The sequence below is a fragment of the Dipodomys ordii genome, unplaced genomic scaffold (assembly GCF_000151885.1).
Source record: "Dipodomys ordii isolate 6190 unplaced genomic scaffold, Dord_2.0 Scaffold34, whole genome shotgun sequence".
Classification (NCBI taxonomy): domain Eukaryota; kingdom Metazoa; phylum Chordata; class Mammalia; order Rodentia; family Heteromyidae; genus Dipodomys; species Dipodomys ordii.
This window is the reverse complement of record NW_012267250.1, coordinates 15,408,874-15,431,458: the sequence shown is the minus strand read 5'-3', so window position 1 is coordinate 15,431,458 and position 22,585 is coordinate 15,408,874. Positions and strand designations below refer to the sequence as shown.

Genomic DNA, 22,585 nt, shown 5'->3' with positions numbered 1-22,585 from the left:
CCCCCCCCCGCCTGGGGAAAATCATAATTAAAAAGCAAGCCCAAGCCGGGCACCCGGGACTTATGCCTGTAATCTTAACTACTCAGGAGGCTGAGATCTGAGGATCATGGTTTGAAGCCAGCCTGGGAAAGAAAGTCTGTAAGACTCTAATCTCCAACAGCCAAAGCTAGAAGTGGAGGTGTGGCTCAAGTGGTGGAGTGCCAGCTAGCTAAGGGAGGACTCCCTGGGCCTACATTCAAGCCCACTACCAGCACAAAAACAAAAACAAACAAAATACCCACAAAAATCCAAGCTCACCCCTATCTGTCCCTTTGTTAGCCTACAGCAGTTGTCTTCTTGGTAGGGAGGACTGGCTTCTCTCTCAGAAGTCCAGTCACTTGCTAGAGTGTGCCTCTTGCCTGCTTCTTCCCAGTACTAATAGGATTCAGCCAGAGCTTGAGGATGAATGAGGTAGTGGCCCCTGCTGACTGGAGGTGGAGAGGAGGGGAGGCCTTGCCCATCATCAGCTCTATTCAGGGCCTAGTTTGGCTAGAAGGTGATCCAGCATGGGAAACCAGCACACACCTGGAAAGGCAGGTTCGTCAACTGGTGTGTGCCCCTTGTGCTTTTTCTGAACCCCTCCTCTGACTTGGGCTTGACTAAGCTCGGGGTATCAGGGAAAGCTGGCACAGATCCCTGGAGATTTCCTCTCCAAACTCCTCTCTGTGGTGGCTAAGGGACCACTTCATAGTGCTGCCCTGGGAGCAGGGTAGACACGGCCCCATAGGCATGCTCACAGAGCTGCAGGGTGACAGGTGTGACCCATACCCGAATGACTCTTGTGTCTAGGCCATCCTTGCTCCAAGCCCAAGGTTTTAGCAAGGCATTTCTCTTATTTGATGGGAACCCAGGTCCCTGTGGTGTGTCTGTGGTTTGGACAATTCTCTGGCAAATCATGAGTGAGAGGAAGAGATACTTACGGGTGGCCCCATGGGTCCCGGCAGTCCTGGGTGCCCCAGAGGTCCACTTGGTCCAGGGGGGCCTGGGGGCCCTGGTGGTCCTTGGACACCAGCCTGACCCTGCTCACCCTGAGTTGGTAGAGACAGGCATTAGAGAGAAAACCCCCCAAGTCTGTAGCCCACTCCCCCCCACCCCCGAGTGCCATGCACTTTGTGTGGGAAGGTGGGTGGATGGTGGCATGATGTGCTGCTGCTGTGGCAGAGTGACCGCATGCAGGGGCTGGTGGCAGTGAGAAGAGGGCCAAGGCATCAGCTCCCCAAGCAATGGGACTTCCTGAGAGGACTTGCTTCAGAGAGCAGTCATAGCCCAGGGCAGAGGACCACAGTGGAGACAGAGACAGAGTCAGTGTGCCCCTCCCCCCCCAGCCCCAGGCCTGTTTCCAGTCCAGGCAGATGGCCAGAGACCAGCCCAGTTGTCTGAGGTAGGGCCTGCCTCTGTCACCTTCTCAGCTGGGCAAGTCATACTGTCTAAGGCCTGGCTTCTCAGTTCCTTGTTTCCTGTCTCAGCTTTTTTTTTTCTGCTGTTTTTGAGTGTCTGGTCTCAAGGGTCAAATGAGATTCCTAGGTCGGAGGCCACGGAATTTTGTTTGGCTCACTGTTGAGTTCGGCAGGGCTTGCTGCCCAACTGTGCGCACTTTGTAAATGACCTCCAACACCATCTGCTAAGCACATCACGTCTTGCATCCACTTTCCTCTTTCAAGTACTCTTAGACCATCTCACAGAGCCTGTAAAATCAATATTGGTTTTTTGATAGGAAGTGGACAAGACTTTCTATGTCTCATGATGACCAATAGCATGAAACCCTCACTCTACAGGAAGCAAATTCTTTTCCTTTCTTTTTTTCTCTCTTTTCTTCCTTCTTTCTCTCTCCCTTCCTTTCTTCCCTTTCTCTTTCTCTTTCTTTCCCTTCCTTCCTTCCTTCCTTTCTTTTTTTCCTTCTTTCTTCTTTCTTTCTTCGTGTACTTCTGTGTGTATGTGAATACTAGGGCTTGAACTCAGCACCTAGACACTGTCCCTGAGCTTTTGTGTTCAAGGCTAGCACTCTATCATTTGAGCCACAGCCTCACTTTGGGCTTTTTGTGGGTTAATCAAAGATAAGAGTCTTATGGGCTTTCCTGCCCAAGCTGGCTTCAAGCCTCAGTTCTCAGATCTCAGCCTCCTGAGTAGCTAGGATTACAGGCATGAGCCATGGGGGTGCATCTTGGGATTGCTTTTAAATAATAATTTTCCCCAGGGGCCAAATTCTTTTCTTTCTGCTTCGGAAACTAGGTCAGGGCAGCATGGAAACTCCCTGGCTTCCTCACTAGCTCCCTCTCCATGTCTTCCTCTAGCATGGCGGCTGATGGGCGGATCGCACAAGATAATCACCATAGTGTCCACACAAAGGGCTGGAACCCAGTGAAGGCTCAGTGGACAGATAACACAGCCAGGGCCATGTGGCAGCTGTGTGTCAGGTGGCTGTGCATGTCAGGCTGCTCTGGGAGTGACGTCAGCTCGCGTCCGTGGGGTCTGGCACAGGAAGGGGTGTGTGGCAGCAGGGTGGCTTTGCTGCTACTCTGAGCTGCCAACCAGCCTCCTGGGAAGCTCTGCTGCTGGGTGAGCACACAGGGGCTCTCGAGGATTTAGCTGGGGTAATGAGATATGCAGCTGTAGGCTTGGGTGGCAGGGGCATCACGTGTCTTTCTGTATTTTTAGCCTTGTTCAATCAGGTGGCTGAATATCCAAACCTCTGGGCTCCTGACTCCTGAGACAGGTTTGTCAGAGAGCAGCTCGGAGCCCGGCCACTCCCAGCTCCCTGGGCTTCGGGGGCTCCTCTGCACAGTGTAAGGGAAGTGAGGGGCAAGGTGGACAACCTGGTTTGGGATCCAGCTGTGGCCTCTTAGAGAGCAGGGGTAAGATTGTTTTGTTTTTCATAATCTGCTCTATCCCAACCTCCTGGGGTTAGGAAGGCAGGAAGAAGGAAGCAGTTGCTTGAGATGATTACACGTGTTGTTTGTAGACTATGTTTCTCTGTAACTGCCCGTGGTCCTCAAACTCAGGTTGGAAGGGATGGATCCTAGGCAGTCTGTACTTGTTTCTTTTCTTTCTGGAGTGTATGGATTGGACCCAGGGCCTCATGTATGTTAGGCAAGGATCCTACCACTGAGCTACATCCCCAGCAGCAGCCTGCGTGTATAAGCCTAAAGGATGTAGATTCTATGGAAACAACCAGAGTTCTAAGTCCTGGCTTCCAGTTCCACTTTTTCCTCTTGCTCTTTGGGTGACTTAGAGCAAATCACTTCTCTGAGCCTTGATTTCCCTGTCTCCAGATACAGATAGTAGTGTCATGATGGCCACCACTTAAACTGTACCAGGGATGATTCCAAGTGCTCTGCCTCTCCAACCACCCTACAGTGTAGACAGAGAGGTCAAATCATTTGCTTAAAAACCACACAGCTGTTAACAGAAAGAAAAGTTGGCTACAAATCCCTGCTCTGTAATGAATGAGCCGTGTGATCTCGGGCAACTTCCTTAACTTCTCTGAGCCTTGAGTCTTTCATCTGTGAAATAAGGATGATCATGCTTAATTCATAAAACCACTGAGAGAATGAACTGAAAATCAGGCTTGTGAAACAGAGGACATGAGAACTAGTTATGGTGTCAGCTGGTGCTGGGGGCTGTTAGGGTGCTATGGTGTGGTGAAGTGTGGACCTTCTGGGGCCTGTCTATGGTGTCTGTGGTCCCTGTTTGTCTAATTTAAGTCTATTAGGAGAGAGTTCTGGTGTCAGAGACAGCCCCAGTTAGCTACCCATGGTCTGGCAAAGCGAGATGTCTACCTGGAAGGTCCTCCTTTTAATGACTGGGGGAGGAGCCAGACGCACTGAATTGAGAAGAGGCAGCAGCTGAAGAGGAAGATGGATTCGAAGGCCAGAGGGCAAAGGTGAGAGATCGCAGCATTCAGAACGATGTATGTGGAAAATCATCAGGAAAGTCAAGCAGCCAGGACGGTGGGGAAGAGAGGGAAGAGAGGAAGAGGAGAGAAAAGAGATTAGCGAGTCTGGGGCAGGAAGACAGGAGTGGACAGGACTCCTCTAGTGGCTTGTGGGGTGCAATGCTGAGCTTGCTCTTGGGTGGTGCAGCAGTCCTTCAGAAGGAGGACCCTCAGTCTGCAGCCTGCCTCTGTTTCCAGCTTGGAGCTGAGGGGTCCTGCTTGGCCAGGTCTGCCTCTGTGGCCATGCTGGGCTGTGGAGGCATCCTGACGTGCAGCCTCACATTGCACTGCTGGCCCGGCTCTGGCTCAGGAGCCACAGGACCAGCTAAATTGGTACTTGGAACCAGGCTGGTGTGCGGTCCCCAACTGGGTTCTTTTTTGGTAAGATGAGAAAGGCTGATGTCAGTGAATCTGAGCATGATGGTCAAGGCTTGGCTCCCAGGCCAAGCTGGCCAGGGGTGTGGCCCCCACTAAATGCAGCTGAGGTCTTACTCTGGGCCTGGCACACGTGAAAAATAGAGGCTGGGGTAGGGAGAAGATGGTTCCAGAATGGGCAACCACTTTTTGGAGGGAGCAGAAAATTTACAATCACATTATCCAATGTGATTTCTATTTCTGGAAATTCGTGTTGCTTTCCACTCCCTAAGGAAGCTAAATTGATCTTTGCTGGAAGTGGTCCCTATGGAAAATGAAGATGGCATAGAACCAACTTGTTTTCAATGGCACTTGAGCTCATGTGAGGTACCTGGGAGGAGCATTAAGAGCCGGCAGCCCCCTGGGCTGTGAATATGCCCTGTTGTACAGTTGGCACAATTGTCACCCTTCTAGATCACCCTTGCTAACTGTGTGGGCAGGTGCCCTACACAGAACCCCACCCTCCTGAGCCGAGGCCTGGGGATGTGCAATGTGAGGCTCCACATCCAGGAAGCTTCTAGGCAGAGAGGGCCAGAGACCTTCTAGAACCTACGAACCTTCAGGGTAATTATCTGGTTGGAGCGCAGAGCTGCTAGTGTGCCGCTCAGGGACTCCTGGTTTGGGGGAGGGAGGATGAAGGTGACAGAGACACAGTAACAGGGCAACTGAGGAAGAGAGCCACCAAACCCCTGTACCAGGGGGCCCTACCCCACCCACTCCCCATCCCCCTTCTCTCCCACTGGACAAGAGGAAGAACCAGCATGGCTCTCTGAGAACCTGCCATCCCTGCCATGCCTGCAGACCCCTTGACTTGGAAAGCCGCAGGCTTCTAGATGAACCCCCTGCCATCTTATCCTTTTCTAAATAAACTGTCTTGCTCAACATCTAGGTCCTCAATCTACTTCATACACTGCTGCAGTGCTAGGAATGTACTTCCAGAACCTTCTATCACTGCCCCTTTCCCTGTTCTTGTGTTGGGCTGAGTGGCAAAGCTTACCTCACGCAGGGCCCGATGACATCCTTTCAAAACATCTGTGGTTATGTTGCCCCTGGGTTGCTGGAGGCTCTGTCTTTAGGGTAATCTAACAATTCTATGAGCCATCTTTCCATAGAAACTACAGCTGACCTTCTATTGTTGTATCAGGATCAGGAACACCAGAGCCCTTACTCCCTCACTACCCCATGGTCCAGCTCTGTCTGTATGCCCAACCTAGAACAAGCCCAGCTGGGTTGCAAACCTATCCTTGATTCTCACACGCCAGGCCCACTGTGGCCTTCTCTTGGCCTAGGACCTCAGAGATCAGAGACTGTCAGGTAAGTCGGGTTCTACCCCTAAATCGCTGTTCCCAGGATGTGCCCGGCAGCCCAAGAAGCCAGGGAAGTCACATGTGTTCCTGGAGGCACAATGGCCATGGCTGAGGAGATGGTGGCTAAGATATCTATCTTTGCTTGCTGCCCTGTCCTGAGTACAGAAGGGCTGGAATACAGGGCATTTTCTGGAGAAAGTTGGAGAAAGTACACCCAGGAACACTTCCCCTGTCCTGAGCAGGAGCCCCGTGGTCAGAAATCTCCTGGATGCCATATTTGGGGAGTGAAGCAAGGGAAAGGAAAGGCGAAGTGGGAATGGCGGAGGCATCATCTCGGCCTGGAAGCCCCCAAATGCTTGTAGTAGCCTTAGCTCTAAACAAGAACTCCCCCCCCCATGGGTACAGCTGCCCCCCCTTCCTTGAGGCTGGGGTCATTTGAGCAGTAATGGACTCTAAAGATCTCTTTTATATATCTATCCAGGACAGGTGGACACACACACATACATACACACACACACACACACACACACACACACACACACACACACCAGCCCTGTAGCCAACAGAAAGTATGAGGCACATTCATCCCAAACAGTCAACCCAGTCATCAGAGGGACAAGGCCATGAGAGGCTGTCTCCTGAGAAGACACACACAGAGCCACCAGCACCTGGTACTGATAGTTAGCTGCTGAGCACAGGGGACTGCAGGATCTGGTTCCCTGCCTCTGTTAGGTACAGAGACCCTAGGAGATGAGGCTGAGGGGTGGGGGCCTCAGGTGATCAAAGGGCCCCTCTCAGTTTGTAGAGTCTCTTACCCGATGAGGATACTCGCCACACTGACCCTGGGGAGAGGAGGAAACGAGAGGGGTGTCAGGCACTTGTTGGGGGAATCTGTCCTGTGAGTACCTCTAGGAGTGCTGGACACACCATTCATCTCCTCACCCTCCAGCCCTGCCACTAGTCTGGATCTGAGCCCTCAGAGGCAGAAAATCTAATTTTCTCCTTTATCTCCAGTGCTTATGGGGGAAGAAACCCCCAGGGCTTGCCTGGAAGTAGCTACAAGAGGTGACAGGGCAGAATTGTGGAGTTATACTCCAGGCCTGGTTGGGATTACTCCTCTGGACAGGCATCCAATGGCCCTGGAAAAGAGCCTGAATAGGGACAGCAGGACCCCAGGGACATCTGCTCTGAGCCAAGGGTTCTAGCCCACAGGCCTTCTTGTATTGTCAACATGACAGTGAATACTGGAGGCCAGGACAGTGTTTACAAATTGATATCTCAAAATGCTAGAAGCTCAGGGGTCAGGGAACAGAGTGTACGGCAGGTGGGAGGGGTTGAGGAAGACGCTGGTTGGCCTCAGGAAAAGAATGTCACCCAGGGCAGCTTCCCTGTGTCTCTTACATCCTGTTTCGGTTGAGGAAAAAAAACTCAGGTTTGAGAATGGCTGCTCTGCCCCATGGTCCTTAGGAAGGCTGTGTCTGCCATGGAAACACATTCTGGGAAACACATTATACTCACCTTTTCTCCTTTCTGTCCTTGAGGGCCCTACAAAGAGACAGAAATGACAGTTAGCGATCAAGACTCACACAAGATGACCCCAACTCCCTGCCACCCCACTGTTAGGGAAGATGAAAAGTGGGTACCAACCGGCAGTCCTCGGGGTCCCGCCAGGCCCTGGGGGAGAAACACACAAGTCAGTGTGTGGACCGAGGATGGGCAGATCAGAGACGCAGCTCTGAGTGGGGCTGGAACTGGTGCTGAGCTTCCAGGGGCTTCTCAAAATGTCCTGAACTCCAGAAGATGAGAATGGGCCAGGTCTCTCTGTGTCCAACACATGCAAGGTGGTATGGACTTGCCCATCTAGCCTCAGCTGCCTCACCTTCAATGGGCATGACCAGCTGTGCCATGACCCCATCCCCACCCCCATGTCCCTCAAAATTCAAGTCTTGTTCAAATGGTTTCCCTGAGGCTTGGGAGGGCAGAAGCGAGGCCCTGGCAGTGTCCTGAGATTCACAAGGCACAGGAGTCCACCACCACCTGACATCCAGATGTAGCCTCCTACACAGAGGGCCAGGGACATGACAGGGGCTAGAGGAATGAATGAAGGCTGGCATTTGCAGGACAGGGTACATGACAGGACAGATGCATGCTTCTCATAGGCTGCCAGCGACTGCATTGATAATTTTGTATGGCCCATGAATGATGTTTTATGATGATGTCCAAATGGCCTTGGCAGAAAAGATGTTCCTCACTCCTGCAAGAAGGTTCCTTGCCTTCAAGACAAAGGGCACACACAGTGGATGTCGGCTTTGGTATGTGACCTATGTGCTTAGCCACTCTGTACCTCAGTTTCCCCTCTCGTCAAGCAGTTCTGAAGACTACGGAGCAGAGCATAGGGGACGACCATAATTCCACCCAGGGTGCCACAGATAACTTATGGTAGGGTCAAGCTGCATCTGCCGGGGAGGAGAAGAATGTGGGGAAGGGGGTGACCTGAAATTTCTAATAACCCCTTTTCCCTGTCTAATAATGGGAGTGCATTACTGCCTTGGTCTCTGTTATTTTACTCATTTGCAAAGGAAGAGAGGAATTTTAAGAGTGGATCTGGATCCTATTTGGAATGCTTCCTTGCTGGGGAACTTCAGACAAGTTACTTTGATGCTCGGAGCCCCAATTTCTACATCAGTCAAAGGGAGTCTTAGAAAGACCTGCAGCAGAGGTCACCCAATGCATCCCTGTGGTTACGTGATGTATGACTGTTCTGTGGATGTTAGAGATCTATGAATGGATTTCCACAGGCCAGGCATAGGCCCTAAGGAGGCTGGATTGCTAAAGGCCATGTCAGGGCTGGCCAGAGGAAGAGGGTAAGGCTAAGGGCAAAGGGATGGCCATCTCCTAAAGAACATATCCTTTGTGAGAGTTTGATGACTGCTTGTGTCCCAGGGCCCAAGAGTGAGACCTGAGTGCTAAGCCAACCAGCCATCATGCATGACAGCAGTGAGCTGTGCCTCTGTAGCTGGCTATCACGTGTCAGCTCGAGGAGCCCTGCCTGCCTCCCTCCCTGCAGAAGCTGAGGATCCAGGCTGGGTAGTGACTGTTGTCTCTTTGCTGGGTAGTGACCCTCCCCCATTGGGGAAGGTAGAAAAGCAGGGGTCTTACCGGTTCCCCTTTTGGTCCAGGGTGGCCCTGGAAGAAGAGGGTGAATTTCAGGTCCATTGTTTGCTACACGGAAGCTCCCACCTGCCCCCTGCCCCTGCCGTACTGTCATCCTTTCTTACTGCTCCCTTGTCCATCCTGTTCCTAACCAGCTGGATGACCAGGGAAGGTTATTCTCTTTCTACCCTTTCCTGGGCCTAACCACCAGCTTCCTGCCCATCACAGGAAAGCTGAGATAGGGGTGGTCTCCCTGGCTAGTCCTCACCCCATTCACACCCCCCATGATGGCTTCAAGGGTATGTCTAGTCTGAGATGATGAGATAGGGTCCCCAAGACCCCCATGTAGCTTGCTGGCTTACAGGGCAGCTGGCCAGGTCTCAACTGGGTGGACAGAGCTTCTCCAGGGAAAGGTCAATGTGAAGAAGGGGGAGGGTCGTTATGTCTTAGACTTGTGGGATTCTGGAGGGTCACCACTTCCATGGGGTAGGGCCTTCTCCCCCTCCCCCCCGAGAGTTTATGTCAGAGTTAAATGAACCGAGGGAGGACCTGGGTGAGGGGTCACAGGAAATGAGTCTCCATGTGGAACTGAGTTCAGGCAGGGCCTCAGTAATGGAGAAGCAGGGGACACAGGATGCTCCTTGGTGGTGCTGGAGACCAGGGCTGGGGTATGATGACGGGTGAGCTCTTTCTCAGATCAGCTGGCTGAGCTCTACCCCTGCCCTCCCCACTGCCTGCCTGCTTCACCCCTGCTCTGGATCCCCAAAGTAAGGATGGCTTTTGCCCCAGGCCCTGGGCACTTAGGATTTATGTCTTGGAGTTTGGGGTGGCTCCTTCAAATAATCCCTCCTTCCATCTCTATGAGTGACACCTTCCCCCCCCCCATCAAAAGCATCTTCCAAAGAGTCAGAGTCTTGCCCAAGAACCAAGAGAGCCAGGGTTAGTGAGCTGGGGGGCAGGGGGGCGGGGGCAGGAGGAGCAAGCTGCGAGAGTCTACTTACCGGTTTGCCATCCAGGCCAATGGGACCCTGCAAACAGAAAGGCAGCTGAAAAGCTGGGAACTGCAGGCCTTCTGACCCAAAGGAGGCCTGGCCAGGGGTTAGCAGCACAGGGTCAGATGCCACCATATTAGAGCTGGGGTCATTGACTGACCTCTTAGTTGTCAGTTGATGGTGGGTGAGCCTAGGCCTCAAGTTACTGTTCTAAGATAGAAATACAAATACTAGAACGTTCCTTGAAAGGTTCTCATGGGGAAGGAACAAATGCTGCCGGCCAAGTGACCAGTGCAGAACAGAGTCCCATAGATGGCACTGTCACTGCCCCAAGTGAGGGCAAGGAACCCCCTGCCTTGAAGGCTGGGGTCATAGGGCACCCAGATGGTCCCCCAACTGCTACTTTTCTGGTGGGTATCCTGCAGAGCCTGGCCCAGTTTGGTCCCCAGGTCAACTTCTGCCCACATTTTGGTGTCATGGTGGCTGTGTTGGCCTGTGATGCTGCTCAGCAAGCTCCTATCCCATACCCTGTTTGGGTATGTCCTCCATCCCTTCTTTCCCAGCGGCCCAGTGCTGAGATACTATCTTGGGCTGAGGTTGGCAGTAGGTGTGAGGCAGCCCTTAGTGATTAAAAGGAAAAGAGTGGCACCAGGTTTGACCTCAGTGGATGTAACTTAACCAACCAGGTCCAGCGCCCACCTGGTCACAGAGAACTTCAGCCCTCCCCACTTACCGGAAACCCAGGGAAGCCTCGAGTGCCTGGTTGGCCCTGGAAAAAAAAAGATAAAAAGAAAAAGAACACCAACAGATGGTGAGGCTGAGCAAGGGTCTCCACTCTTTACTCCTGCATGTTCACACACGTGGCCCCTAATCGCTGTGGCTGCTCTGTAGCTTGGTTTGTAAATAGATGGTAGGCCAATGGATAGCCAGGTCAGCAAGGACTCAGCACACAGTACTTGCAATGCACTGGAGTTCTGGACCAAAAGCCAACATGTCCTATTCATTTGCAGGATTTGCTCACGGACACTGATCTAAGGTGGTTTGGATCTCAGCTGATAGGACACTTGTCCCTCTGAATGTAAGCTTTCAGGTTGGAATAGGTCAGCCTGCTCAAGCCCCTCACCCTGGCCAACAGGCTTCTCCCAGCAGGGGATTCCCTAGGATCTGTGGGGTTCCATTTCCCTGGAGGTGCAGTGGGATGCAGAGAGATACTCACACTAGGTCTAGAAAAGGGTTCAATGCTCAAAACCCAGTGGTTTAGGTCAAGATAAATTGAAATGAAGGGCTTTCTCATCCCTTCTCAGAGAAGGAGAAGGCTGACCAGAGGGGTCAAGAGTCACAGAGAACTAGGAAATGTGAGCCATGTTTCTTCCTTTCTTGGAAACAAGAAAGGAGCAAAAGTTCCTTTCTGTGTCATTTAAGGCCACCCTCCAGGACACCCCAAGGTGGGCTTTCTCTCTATCTCCCTCATCTACTTGCTCTCAGCTTAGATGGGCATTGTTTCTTTCCTAAGGATGGGCTGTTGAGTGTGGAGGGCTGAGTTCTAACCCTGCCTCCACCAACAAGGCTGTGGGACTAAGTTGCCTAATCCCTGAGCCTCAGTTTCCTCATCTGTGGAAAGCAGATAAACCTCATTGAGTTACTAAACTACCTTCAGTGGTACTTGTAAAGCCTACCAAATGATAGCTGTCTTCACTGGATATTTGTTGAATTGAGCTGAAGACAGACACCAGAATAAACCAGAATAAACCAAGGGTGACCTCTGAACTCCATAGGCTTTGGGATGGATGCTTGTCCTGTCAAGCAACAGATCCAGTCAGATCTGCTGTGATCTTAAATACCTCCAGGCTGTCTGGAGCCTCCCTGTGGCATGGATAGGAGCATCCAGGGTCCCCCCGCAGCCCAAGGACCCTGCCATGTTGGCTGGCTAACTGCAAGATCAGGCTGAAGTCTGCTGTAGTGGGTGTTTTCTCCTCTCAAGAATTGATCATATAAAATAATTATCGAAATGAACTCCAGGAAAGGGAAACAAGAGGTATTTTCTTTGTTGTTGTTTTCTTTTTCTTTTCGTCTTGTTTGTTTATCTGTCTTAAGGAGGGTAAGGGTGGCACAGAAATGGAGGGACAGAAGGTGAACAAATGCAGCGGTGGTATTCACTAGACACTGCTGAAAATCAACTATACCACCTGTGGGTAGGGATGTGAGGAGGAAAGTGGGAGAGAGCAAGGAAGGGGGGCATTGTTCAAAAAGCCAGGCACTGGTGGCTCATGCCTGTAATCCTAGCTACTCACGAGGCTGAGGTCCAAGGACTGTGGTTCAAAGCCAGCCAGGCAAGGAAAGTCTGTGAGACTCTTATCTCCAATTAACCACCAGAAAACCAGAAGTGCCGCTGTAGCTCAAGTGGTAGATTGCTGGCCTGGAGCTGAAGAGCTCAGGGACAGCACCCAGACCCAGAATTCAAGCCTCACAACCAACAACAACAACAACAAAGTTCTCTTTATCTGACATGTAACTGTTACCCTTCTGTGCATCATCTTTATAATAACAATACAAAGTGCATGAACAAAAAATTGTTAAAAAAGATACATGAAAGAATAAAAAAGAAAAAAAGAGAGAATAGCCTGAAGGAGAAACCCTAGAAACCTAGCAATGTAATCTCTAAAATCTTGCAGTATAAACTTGCTACTCTGAAGGCAGAGAAACTTGGAGAAAGGTCAGGAGAGGAGAGTGCCAAGAAACATCTTCAAGACCCACTTGGGCTAATGTTTACGTGGGAGGGGTAATCACATGGTTTGCTAATTACAGAGCCTATCCTAGAAGCAGGGTGCATCTGTTCAACCCAGGGCCAAGCCCAGGGCTAACCAGGGCTTTTTCAGGGAACTGGGGAGGGATGTTTTGTCATTGACCACATGGAAACTGGGACTCCACTTTCTGCAGAGACTGGGCGTGGGGAAGGCACTTGGGAGACTTTCAACTAGATCTTAACCGACATCTCTTCAATTATATGCTGAGCTTAGATGTTTCTTCCAATGCTACTGGTCCAAGCTGATTAGCCAGCCCTTGTTCTAGGCCAGTCAGCTGCCTGTGTACACTCTCTACTAATATGTAATATCTGTTAGTATACACTGTAGCATATTATACATATACATACATATGCATGTGTGAATGTACATATATATTATACAGGTGTATATATTAGGAGTACACACAGTCATTTATGTTTGAAATGAGGTCTCACTGTGTTGCCCAGGCTGACCTTCAACTGCTAGACTCAAGCAGTTTTCCTAACATATATTTTCTACCCAGTTGTTTTCTTTTTCCTTTTTTTTTTTTTTGGTGCTGGTCCTAGAGCTTGAACTCAGGGCCTGAGCACTGTCCTTGACCTTTTTTGCTGTGGAACTCTACCACTCGAATCACAGCTCCACTTATGGCTTTTTGCTGGTTAATTGGAGGTAAGTGTCTGATGGACTTTCCTGCCCAGGCTACCTCTAGACTATGATTTCCAGATCTCAGCCTCCTCAATAGCTAGGATTATAAGAACGAGCCATTGGCACCTGGCTTCTTTGTCCTTTTGATTTGAAAGTTCTTTCCCAAAAGCAATAAGTATGGTCATATGTGTTCTGAATGATTTCAAGCTGACCTTGACTTTGTCTATAGTATATTTCTTACCAAGTTTTACATTTATACAAATAAATATATTAATGTTTACTTATAGATTTGGGGTTTTATGTCTTCTTTCCTTCTTTCCTACGTTCCTTCCTTCCTTCTTTCCTTCCTTCCCTCCTTCCTTCCTTTCCTCCCTCCTTCCTATCTTTCCTCCCTCCTCTCTCTCTCTCTCTTTGTTTCTGGTACCTGATTTTTGAACTCAGGACTTTGTGCTTGCTAGATAGGCATTCTACTGCTGAGCCATGTCTCTGGCTCACTTTTTGGATGAAGTCTCCTTGTGCTTTTCCTGGAGGTAGCCTTGGACCTACGCTTCCATTGTAGCTGGGACTAGCACCAGCATATATGGCCCTATCTCATACTTCAAAAGGGCCTTCCCAAGTATAGAATAACAAAATATTCACTCACATGTTATGTTTACTTTTTATGGTTTCATGTTTTACAGTTAAACAAGTTATTCACTAGGAAATTATCTTTTCCACTCCCCTGGGAAATTGTCTTAATGCAACGAATGGAGTAGAGTTCTAGCTATTAAAACAATAATAAATTTTTTTTCTCCATGGCTGGTTAGTTGCTCTAGTTCATTTCCTGGCTCTCTGCCTTTCTCTTTACACTGTGAAAAGAAACCTTCCCCATGTACAAACTCTGACTACACATGGCTTCTCCATTGTAGCCCTTCCATTGTTCCACACATTCTGTGCTTATAATACATTTTGGTACCTCCTAGTAAAACAACTAGTCCCTCCTTCCTATCCCCCTTTCTCTTGTTTTCAGACTTTTCCTGACAGTCTACAAGCTTTTTGTTGTTGTTGTTCCAGAAAGAAATTCAATATTTTACTGGATTCCAAAACCTCATAAAAATTCACTGGGATTAAAAGAACATTCCATTGATAGATGCTAGATTCACCTGAAGAATTGCTTCATGGATTAGCACAATGTCCTGTGCCAGAATGAAGGAAGCAAGCTACACATTGATCTCTGCCATCTTCTCTTCCATCCCTTCACTCAAGGACAGGGTAGAAAGGGAACTCTTACTTTTTGAAAATGGATCCCTATGTTACTGCTCCCTCTTCCCCCTATCTGCAGTTTGGACCAGGTGTGGTGCCGTAGAGAGAAAGTTAGGAAGTCTCCTTGCTTTTCACTTGAAAGTTCCAAAGAGGGGCTGCCATGTATCTGCCCAGGCCCTGCTTCATTAAGTACTGACAACATGGCCATGACTGTCTGGTAAGCAGTGAACTGAACACCTGGCTGGGTGGGAGAGGAGTGAGCCTTTGCATGGCCTTTGCCGGTGCCCGTGGTGTCAATTCTATCACGGCTGACTGTAAGCTGTTAGTAAGGAGTCACGGAACGCAGTGGGAAGGTCCAGGTTGCTGCCCCACGGGCTTGGGTGCAACACATTGATGGGTAGTTCCCCTTGAATGTCTGGAGACATCCCGAACTCTAACGTGCCTCCCCACTCCTGGCAGTTGGCAGTTGGTTTTCCTCCTGCACTTTGCTACTCAAGTTGGAAGCATGGGGCATCCTGAGCTCCTGCTGCCCACCCCCTTGCCCTACTTTACCTCCAGTTTGCCATCACTAAATTCCGTCACCTCCACTTTCAAATTGTCCAGCGCTCCCCCCAGGTCACTGGCTCTGATTCCCCTCCTATTAATTTCTTTACCGCTAAATGGGCCTTGCGCTGGAGAAGGAGGAGTAGGCCACACATCAATGTCACACAACCCAAGGGCTTCCCACTTTCCCTGCGATAAAGCCCAGACCTGGACATTGTGTCAAGTCAGGCCCTTGCTGATCTCATCAGCTTCAGCCCCACTTTTCCTAAAAAGGGTTTTCCCTATTCTGGAACCCTTCCCAGGCTTCGTTCCCTGGGTGACCTCTGTAAGTCCTCCAGTGCAGTTCAGTATTTCTTGCACCAAGAAGCCATCCCTGCCTGACCCCAGCCTAGTCCCTGGTGGTTCTTAGCAGTTTAATGTCTCTCTCCACTAGGTGTGGGCCTGGAGGACCAAGCAGGCTGCGTTCAGGTTTCCATTCTCTACCCAGCAGGCTCTAGGTCCCTAACAGAAGTGCTCAGCAGGTGCATTGACCTGGCATGGAGCAGTTCCTTATGGATGAGGGCAGAACTCTCATATCATTCTGTGGCCTTTGAGTAGTTGGGGAGCTTGGGAGGAGAACAGCCCCTCTGAGATGAGCACATTGCTTATCCTAGAGGAGGACCTGCCCAGATGTGGGGGCTCCAGCCACCACCTCAGTGTATGGGACTCCCTGAGCAGCTGGCATGCTCAACACTGCCCTCCTGCTTCTTGTGTTACTGCAGTGTCCTCTCCAAAGTACCTGATGACTCCCTTCATGTGGACCATTTATCAGCTTCTAAGAGCATGGATACATGGCCCCAGAGGGCAGCAAGGCTGGTTTTGATCAGCAGTATTTATCTGGGACCCCTCCTGGCGGAACAGGAAGCCACATATTCCCATCATCCCTGGCTGCCCCCTTGAGCTTGCCCACTTCGCCTCTGTTCCTAATGACAAGCAGACCCTCTGCCTCCCTGTCCTCTACTCCTGCCAGCCCAGGGCAGCAGGAGGAGTTGAGGGGTGGGCTGAGGGCTCAGCTAGGGTGGCCAAGCCATCTGGTTGATGGACACACACGCAGGCTGGCACCGGAAGGCCATAGCCTAGTCAATAATCTGGCATCACACATCTTTTCCTAGCCCCAAGACAGGCGCCCAGTGAGGTCATTGCCTTCTTCTCAAGGTGAAGATCCTTTGTTAGCAATCGAGCTTTGAGCGCGGGAGGAGTGTTGGGTAAAAAATGTAGGCTTAGGAAGAGGGTTGACCTGGCCAAAACTGAGCTCAGCACTTAGGAGCTGGGTGACTGTGGGCTTCTGTGAGACTCACAGTTTCTCCTTGTGAGATGAACAGAGCCTCTTCCCATTAATGTGAAGGAGACGGAGGCCTGAGACATGAATGCACCTTCCTATCACCACCTTGTTCAGGAACTTGTGGGCTCAGGGCCTCCCGATCATGGCTCCCCCAGGACAGAGAAGAGTGAAACCTATCTAGGCAGCAGCATTTGAGTCCAGGAGCACATGTGACAAGGACATGGCAGTTGGGTTAAGCCATGACAGCAGCAGATTCAGAGAGATTCTGGAGCCAGATGGCCTGGCTGGTAATCACTTTCAAGGTGGCCACAGTGGAACTGTGTGACTTCGGCAAGTCACTCAACCTCTCTGCACCTTGGTTTTCTTATCAGTAACATGGAAGTAAAAACTGTCTATCAGCCAGGTGCTGCTGGCTCACGCCTGTAATCCTAGTTACTCAGGAGGCTGAGATTTGAGGATCAGGGTATTGAAGCCACCTAGGGCAGGGAAGTCCATGAGACTCTTATCTCCAATTAATCACACACACACACACATACACACACACACACACACACACACACACACATCTGGAAGTGGATCTATGGCTCAAGAGCTGAGCTCTAGCCTTAAGCAAAACAGCTCAGGAACAATGCCTGGGTCTTGAGTTCAAATCCCAGGACTGGCACCAAAACAGCAAACAAAAAAACAAAAAACCCAGTATCTATTCCTCTGTGCGTGTGTGTGTGTGTGTGTGTGTGTGTGTGTGTGTGTGTGTGTTAAGGGAATTAGTGTGTGTGTGTGTGTGTGAGACTCAGAGTCAAGGTGTAAGTACCAGTCCTAGGAGTCATTGTGGTCCAAGTCCAAGAGGAAAATGTGCTGACAATGCCAAGGGCCTGCACCCCAGGACTGTTCAGATGCTGCCTGGGCCAGGCCCCTGACCTCTGGCCTTCCCTGGCTCCCAGTAAGTCTCTCCTCCTCTCATCTTCCTGTTCTTCCTCTCATCTTTTGAGCATCCCCAACTGCCCCACGTCCTAGCTCACTCCTCAGCCTGGCCTGTCCTTTGGACATATCTTAGCAACTTGACCTCTGACCCTTCTCCCTAGGGTGGTGGAGAGACCCCTATTTCCTTCAGGAGAGCTCTGCAGAAGGTAGGATAATGGACAGGTTGACTTTCATCCATGCGCTGGGCTAGCCTTGGCTTCCCCTGCCTCCGTCCCTGGCAGATCAGGGAAGGTGCAGGAGGATATGGAGCACACAGACTGTTGCCCCAGCCTCTCCATGGGGTCCTAGGCCAAGCCCTTCTCCATCTCACGTCTCAGTTTCCTTTTCTGAGAAGCCTGCGCAAGACTATGACCTTGGGTGATTGGATGGAAGCTGTGCGGGTGGCCAGCCTGGGGAAAGCCACCCATGCTTCTTCCTGCAGCTGCAGGGTCCCTCTGGCTCCCACATCCCCATCCAAGCCTTAAGGGAGACGCTCTGACTTTCCAAGCTCTGTCACTGTGGGACCCAGCACTGACACAGAAAGGAGACCTTGAGGAGTTCTGTCAAGACCCAGAGTGAGTGTTGGGGTTAGTGAACCTGGACTTGGCCATTTGCTCCCTGGTTTCCAGAAACCAAGGTTTGTTCCCGGGAAAGCTGGAGGCCCCCCCCCCGCCCCCATCAGGAAGAGAGGGCCGGAACACCCTTTCCCTAAACAGCATCACTGTCACCCACTCCGCTCGCCTCCCAGCTGCTCAAGACTGTGGCTAGAGGCTAGGCCCAGCACCCTCCCCCAGGCTGTAATTTAGGTATATTTAGTCAGCCTCTTTCTTGAATGTCAACAGCAGCCCTGGGGACAGGGATGGGGCCACAGGGAGGCAGGGCTGACCACATACAAGCTTCTACCATACCCAGAATCACAGCCAAGTGGCTCACCCCTCATCTCCCCTCCCCACCGGGCCCTTCTCATCAACTCCCATTCCCCCCCGCACCCCAAAAAGATAATGACTTACAGGGGGGCCTCGGGGACCAATGATGGACATGCCGGCATCACCAGGGGCACCCTGCGGGAAGAGAGAGGGAGCAGAGGGCATGTGGGGCAGAGGTAGGGGGAGGGTGGGGGAAAAGGAAATGGAAGAGATGAGCTGGCGGGGAACAGAGGTGGGACCAGAGGGAGGCTGGAGGGGCGGTGGGTGAGGGAAAGGCAGTAAATGAAGGGCTTATGGGAAAGCCGGAGAAAGGAATGAAGAGAAGAGGGATGCAAGCAAGCCTGTGAGATGCAGAAACAGAAGAAATAGAGAGACAGGATTCATCCAAGTGATGGGCAAGAGGAGTCCCGTGGAGGGGACGCTCCACAATAGCTCCCCAACACCTCAGACCTCACCCAGGTCTCAAAGCCCCCGCCCCGCCCCCTGGGTTTCTTCCCAGTACCCATCTGGTCACACACTCTATAACGATGAATAGCAACCTATCTGGAGTGATTGTGAGGTTGTGAAAATAACTGGGACCTGAGATGTACTTTGGAAGTTTTGTGTCTATCCAGCATACCCCTGAGGAGTGAGGGTTGGTGCTCAATGGTCAACCCCAAGAGGGTGGCAGGCACTGCCAGGCTAGGAGCTCCAAGTGCCATTAAAGCTCTGTGTGTGTGTGTGTGTGTGTGTGTGTGTGTGTGTGAAAGGGAGGTGACAGAGGAGGAGGAAGAATGCATGAGACATGGAAACGAGAAGAGCAGTTCTACTACTGACTGCTGGGAGGAGGGCGGTCTGTCCCATCCTATGAGGATTCCCTCTCTCAGATGGAGTGGGCAGGGGAGTGAAAAGGCCCAGGGCCCTGAATTCAAGTCATGGCAGTTCTCAGAGCCCCATACCTCCACCTTATGTGCCAGGGTGCTAAGTGCTCTGCAGTCCTCAAAGGACAGAATGGACAGAAATGCATTCTGTAAAATATCTTCCCTCCCACAGAGGCAGGAGTGATTTCAAATTAGTCACTGTTTATGCCACTGCAATAACCCAGTGATTTTTCACATGAGACAGCACAGCATGCATAGTGGTTAAGCCAGAATGATCATGTCTGAAGTTCTGCCCTGCTCCTTACTAGCTGTGTGGCATTGGCCAAGCAGCTCAACTCTCCTGGTCCTAGGTCTTTTATCTGTGTCAGGGACAATAGCACCCATCAGGTGCATGCAAATGTTTCATGAGATACTGTTGTAAGGTACTGAAAACAGTGTCTGGGACATGTAGAAGAGTCATGTGTCTTTCTCCTGGGAAGTTTTGGCCCCTGCTAGAGTGAATCCACAGACTCATTTTATGTGGAGGACAGCACAGAAAGGGAGTCGGTGACCTCAGCACTGAAGTCAGATTTACCAGGCTCTTCTCCAGCTGTGTGGAGTTGACTATGTGTCTTGGTCTCTCTGTGTCTCAGGTACATGGAAGTATTTAAGTGTCCCTAGGAGGGTGATGTCAGTATTCATTGAGATAAGAAACAATACTTAACACTGCTTGAAACATGGTAGCTGCTCGGATGATCATGGCCACATTGTTATTTTGGAGACACGGCAGCTGACACGCCACATGCAGGCAGGGAAGACACAGCTAGGCGCCAGCAGGTCTGGCTTCTGGTCCCTGCTCATTATTATGGCTCTGGGACCTTGGCAAGGCCAGCCCCTCTCTGGGCTCCAATTTCCTCCTCTGTCAGATGAGCTGGTTAGAGAGGTTGTGCTCTGATATCTCCCAGAACCCACCTGGGCTGAGGCTTCAGGGTGGCCTCCTGGCCGCCTTCCCTGGGGAGCTCCTCTCTGATGCTAAGCACCCAGAGCATTTCTAGTCTCCTGGCTTCAGGAAAGGGTGAGTGCCCACAGCCAGGATCCGAGCCATCAGGCACATGTGGTTAAGGCAGGCATGAACAATCCACTCAGCCAGGACAGCTGAGTACATGGATACCAATCCCGATTTCTGTGGCGTGGAAACTGTTAGGAATCCAGCTGCCAGACGTGGGCTTGGGCACAGGAGGCTGCCTGGTGCCTGGCTTGCATGGTAAGGGGTGGGGGGGCTGGGGTGGGGGGAACTTTCCTTCTCCTTGAGTCTCTAGATGCACAGGGGGTGGAGGGTGGGGGGATGTGAACTCACCTTCTCGCCTGGTTGACCCTTGACTCCCTGAGCAGCAGCCAGAAGTGACACAGGGTGTATGTAAGAGAGAGAGAGAGAGAGAGAGAGAGAGAGAGAGAGAGAGAGAGAGAAAGAGAGAGAGAGAGAGAGGGGAGGGGGAGAGAAGACAGGATGAGAGAGAGGCACAACACAAGAATCTGTGTTAATGGCACAGCAACCAAACAAAAGAAATCACCGTGAAATGAGAAACACAATGGAACACAGATGCGGACACATGACAGACCCCATGTCCAGCAAGTAGAGCATGCAAAGCTTATTGTGATACCCCTACCTCCAGCCAAGCCTGCTGTTCAGATAACTGACAGAGGAACAGTGGCTGGGGTGCAGGAGGCCCTGCATGTGTGTGCATGTGCGTGCGTGCATGTGTGTGTGTGTGTGTGAAAGAGTGATTAGTGGGGAGTTGAGAGGAAGATGGGAGGGCCTATGGATCTGGGAATTTTGTGAGTGAGTGTGTGTATGTGTGTGTGTGTGTGAGAGAGAGAGAGAGAGAGGGAGAGGGAGAGAGAGAGAAGACAGAGAGAGAGAGAGAAGACAGAGAGAGAGAGACTGGAGGAAGAGTTGAGAGAAAGGAGATGGGAGGGCTTGTGGGTCTGGGAGTTTCCCAAGGCCTGTGCTGGGTGGAAGGCACAGCTGCAGGAGCTTTGAGGGTCCAGCTGTGAAGTGTGAGGGCTGGCCAGGCCAGGTAGAGGCAGGGACAGAGGGACACGAGTACACAGGAGGAGGGACAACCATATCTGCAAGGAGGATGGGTCAGGATGCAAAGAAGCTGAGTAGCTGGCTAAGGATCTCTTGTCACCATAGTGACCAGTGGAAGAATAGCCCCAATTCACCCTGCTCCCAACAGGCGAGTGGCGCCACCTCTGGTGAAACATAGGAATGACATAGGAATTTCACGCCCTCTGGTCATTCAGGTCCTTATCAGGTAGCTCAAGCCAGGACTCCTTGTGGGGAGCCAAATAGACCCACTGTCACATTTAAAATGGTCTGAACTATATGAGCCCCCTGCAGTAGCTGGAAAGTGACTTTTTGCCCAGAAGGAAACGGGAACCTCTTATGGCTCCCTTATCTCTCCTTACTGCCAAGTCATAGTAAATGTAGATGGAAGCTTCCTGGGGACAACTCAAGGCTGTGAGGGAGAGGGCAGCAAGGAGGAGGCAGGAGGTACTTCATGGCCTTCATGTGGGCCAGCTGCTGCACTTGGAGAGGCCCTGAGGCCTACCTAACTGGGGCAAAGACTGTGGGACAGTCTGTTTGGGTTCCAGCCCCAGCCCCACCCTCCTCAGGGGTCAGTTGTGGTTCAACATCCTCATCCATGAAGTTGGGTCTCAGTGGGCTGTGATGGAGGCTGTACAGAGTTTGGGTATATGCACAGGAAAATCTCCCTCTCTGGACTGGGCAGTCCAGCATCACGGCCAGGCAGAGATCACACATGGTTGAGGCCCTTAGTCTAGAGTATCACATGATGTCAGCCCTGGCAAGGGTTGGCTGATATTCAGGTGCCAGGGCTCCATGATTACACCAGGCATGCACATTTTCACTAGGATGCCACAGCCATGCTTAAGGATATCACCAGCTCAGGAGGTGAGATTCAGAGACAAAGCTGGGAAAGAAACAGAAGGGGGCTGGGCCTCGGGGTCAGGCTGGAGGTGGAGGTTGATGCTGATGGGAGTCAGATGGAGAAAAGCCTAGCCACATCCTAGACCTGGCTGTGTGCTAGTGGAGAGGGCATTGCTCATCACTGACATGGAGTGATGGTCCTCTGGAGACTGCTAGAGATACCCAGGTTCCAGAATCGTGCCTGGAGCCAGCTGTCCTGTCTGGGAAATACTCTTCCAATCAACCATGCTCATCTTCCTTTCTCCATCTCCATGTTTTAGCAGGAAACATTAAGCATTTTCATACTTGGAGAGGATCTGGAAGCCCCTCTTAGGACCAAGCCCTGTCTTCACCATCTTTGAGTGTGTCTCTATCTATAGAAGGCTTCTCTGCAAACTCCAGCTCTACTGGGACATGCTAGCAGGAGCAGAGAGAAATCCCAGGGTGAGTGGCCTAGTAGTGTTCTGTGGGTGCTGAGGCTCACACCTCACCTATCAC

General features: G+C 51.2%; 1 protein-coding gene across 1 annotated transcript in view; it reads right to left on the bottom strand.

The window, feature by feature from the left end:
• Window positions 1-22,585, bottom strand: part of Col13a1 (collagen, type XIII, alpha 1) — a 131,810-nt gene that overhangs the window by 51,033 nt on the left and 58,192 nt on the right. Inside the window, exons 6-15 of the mRNA XM_013017234.1 lie at window positions 20,453-20,479; window positions 18,341-18,391; window positions 10,570-10,605; window positions 9,846-9,872; window positions 8,851-8,877; window positions 7,339-7,365; window positions 7,210-7,236; window positions 6,507-6,533; window positions 3,816-3,881; window positions 960-1,067 (exon numbers count right to left, since the gene is read on the bottom strand). Coding sequence (XP_012872688.1) covers window positions 960-1,067; window positions 3,816-3,881; window positions 6,507-6,533; window positions 7,210-7,236; window positions 7,339-7,365; window positions 8,851-8,877; window positions 9,846-9,872; window positions 10,570-10,605; window positions 18,341-18,391; window positions 20,453-20,479 — 423 coding nt within the window. The remainder of the gene's footprint in view (window positions 1-959; window positions 1,068-3,815; window positions 3,882-6,506; window positions 6,534-7,209; window positions 7,237-7,338; window positions 7,366-8,850; window positions 8,878-9,845; window positions 9,873-10,569; window positions 10,606-18,340; window positions 18,392-20,452; window positions 20,480-22,585) is intronic.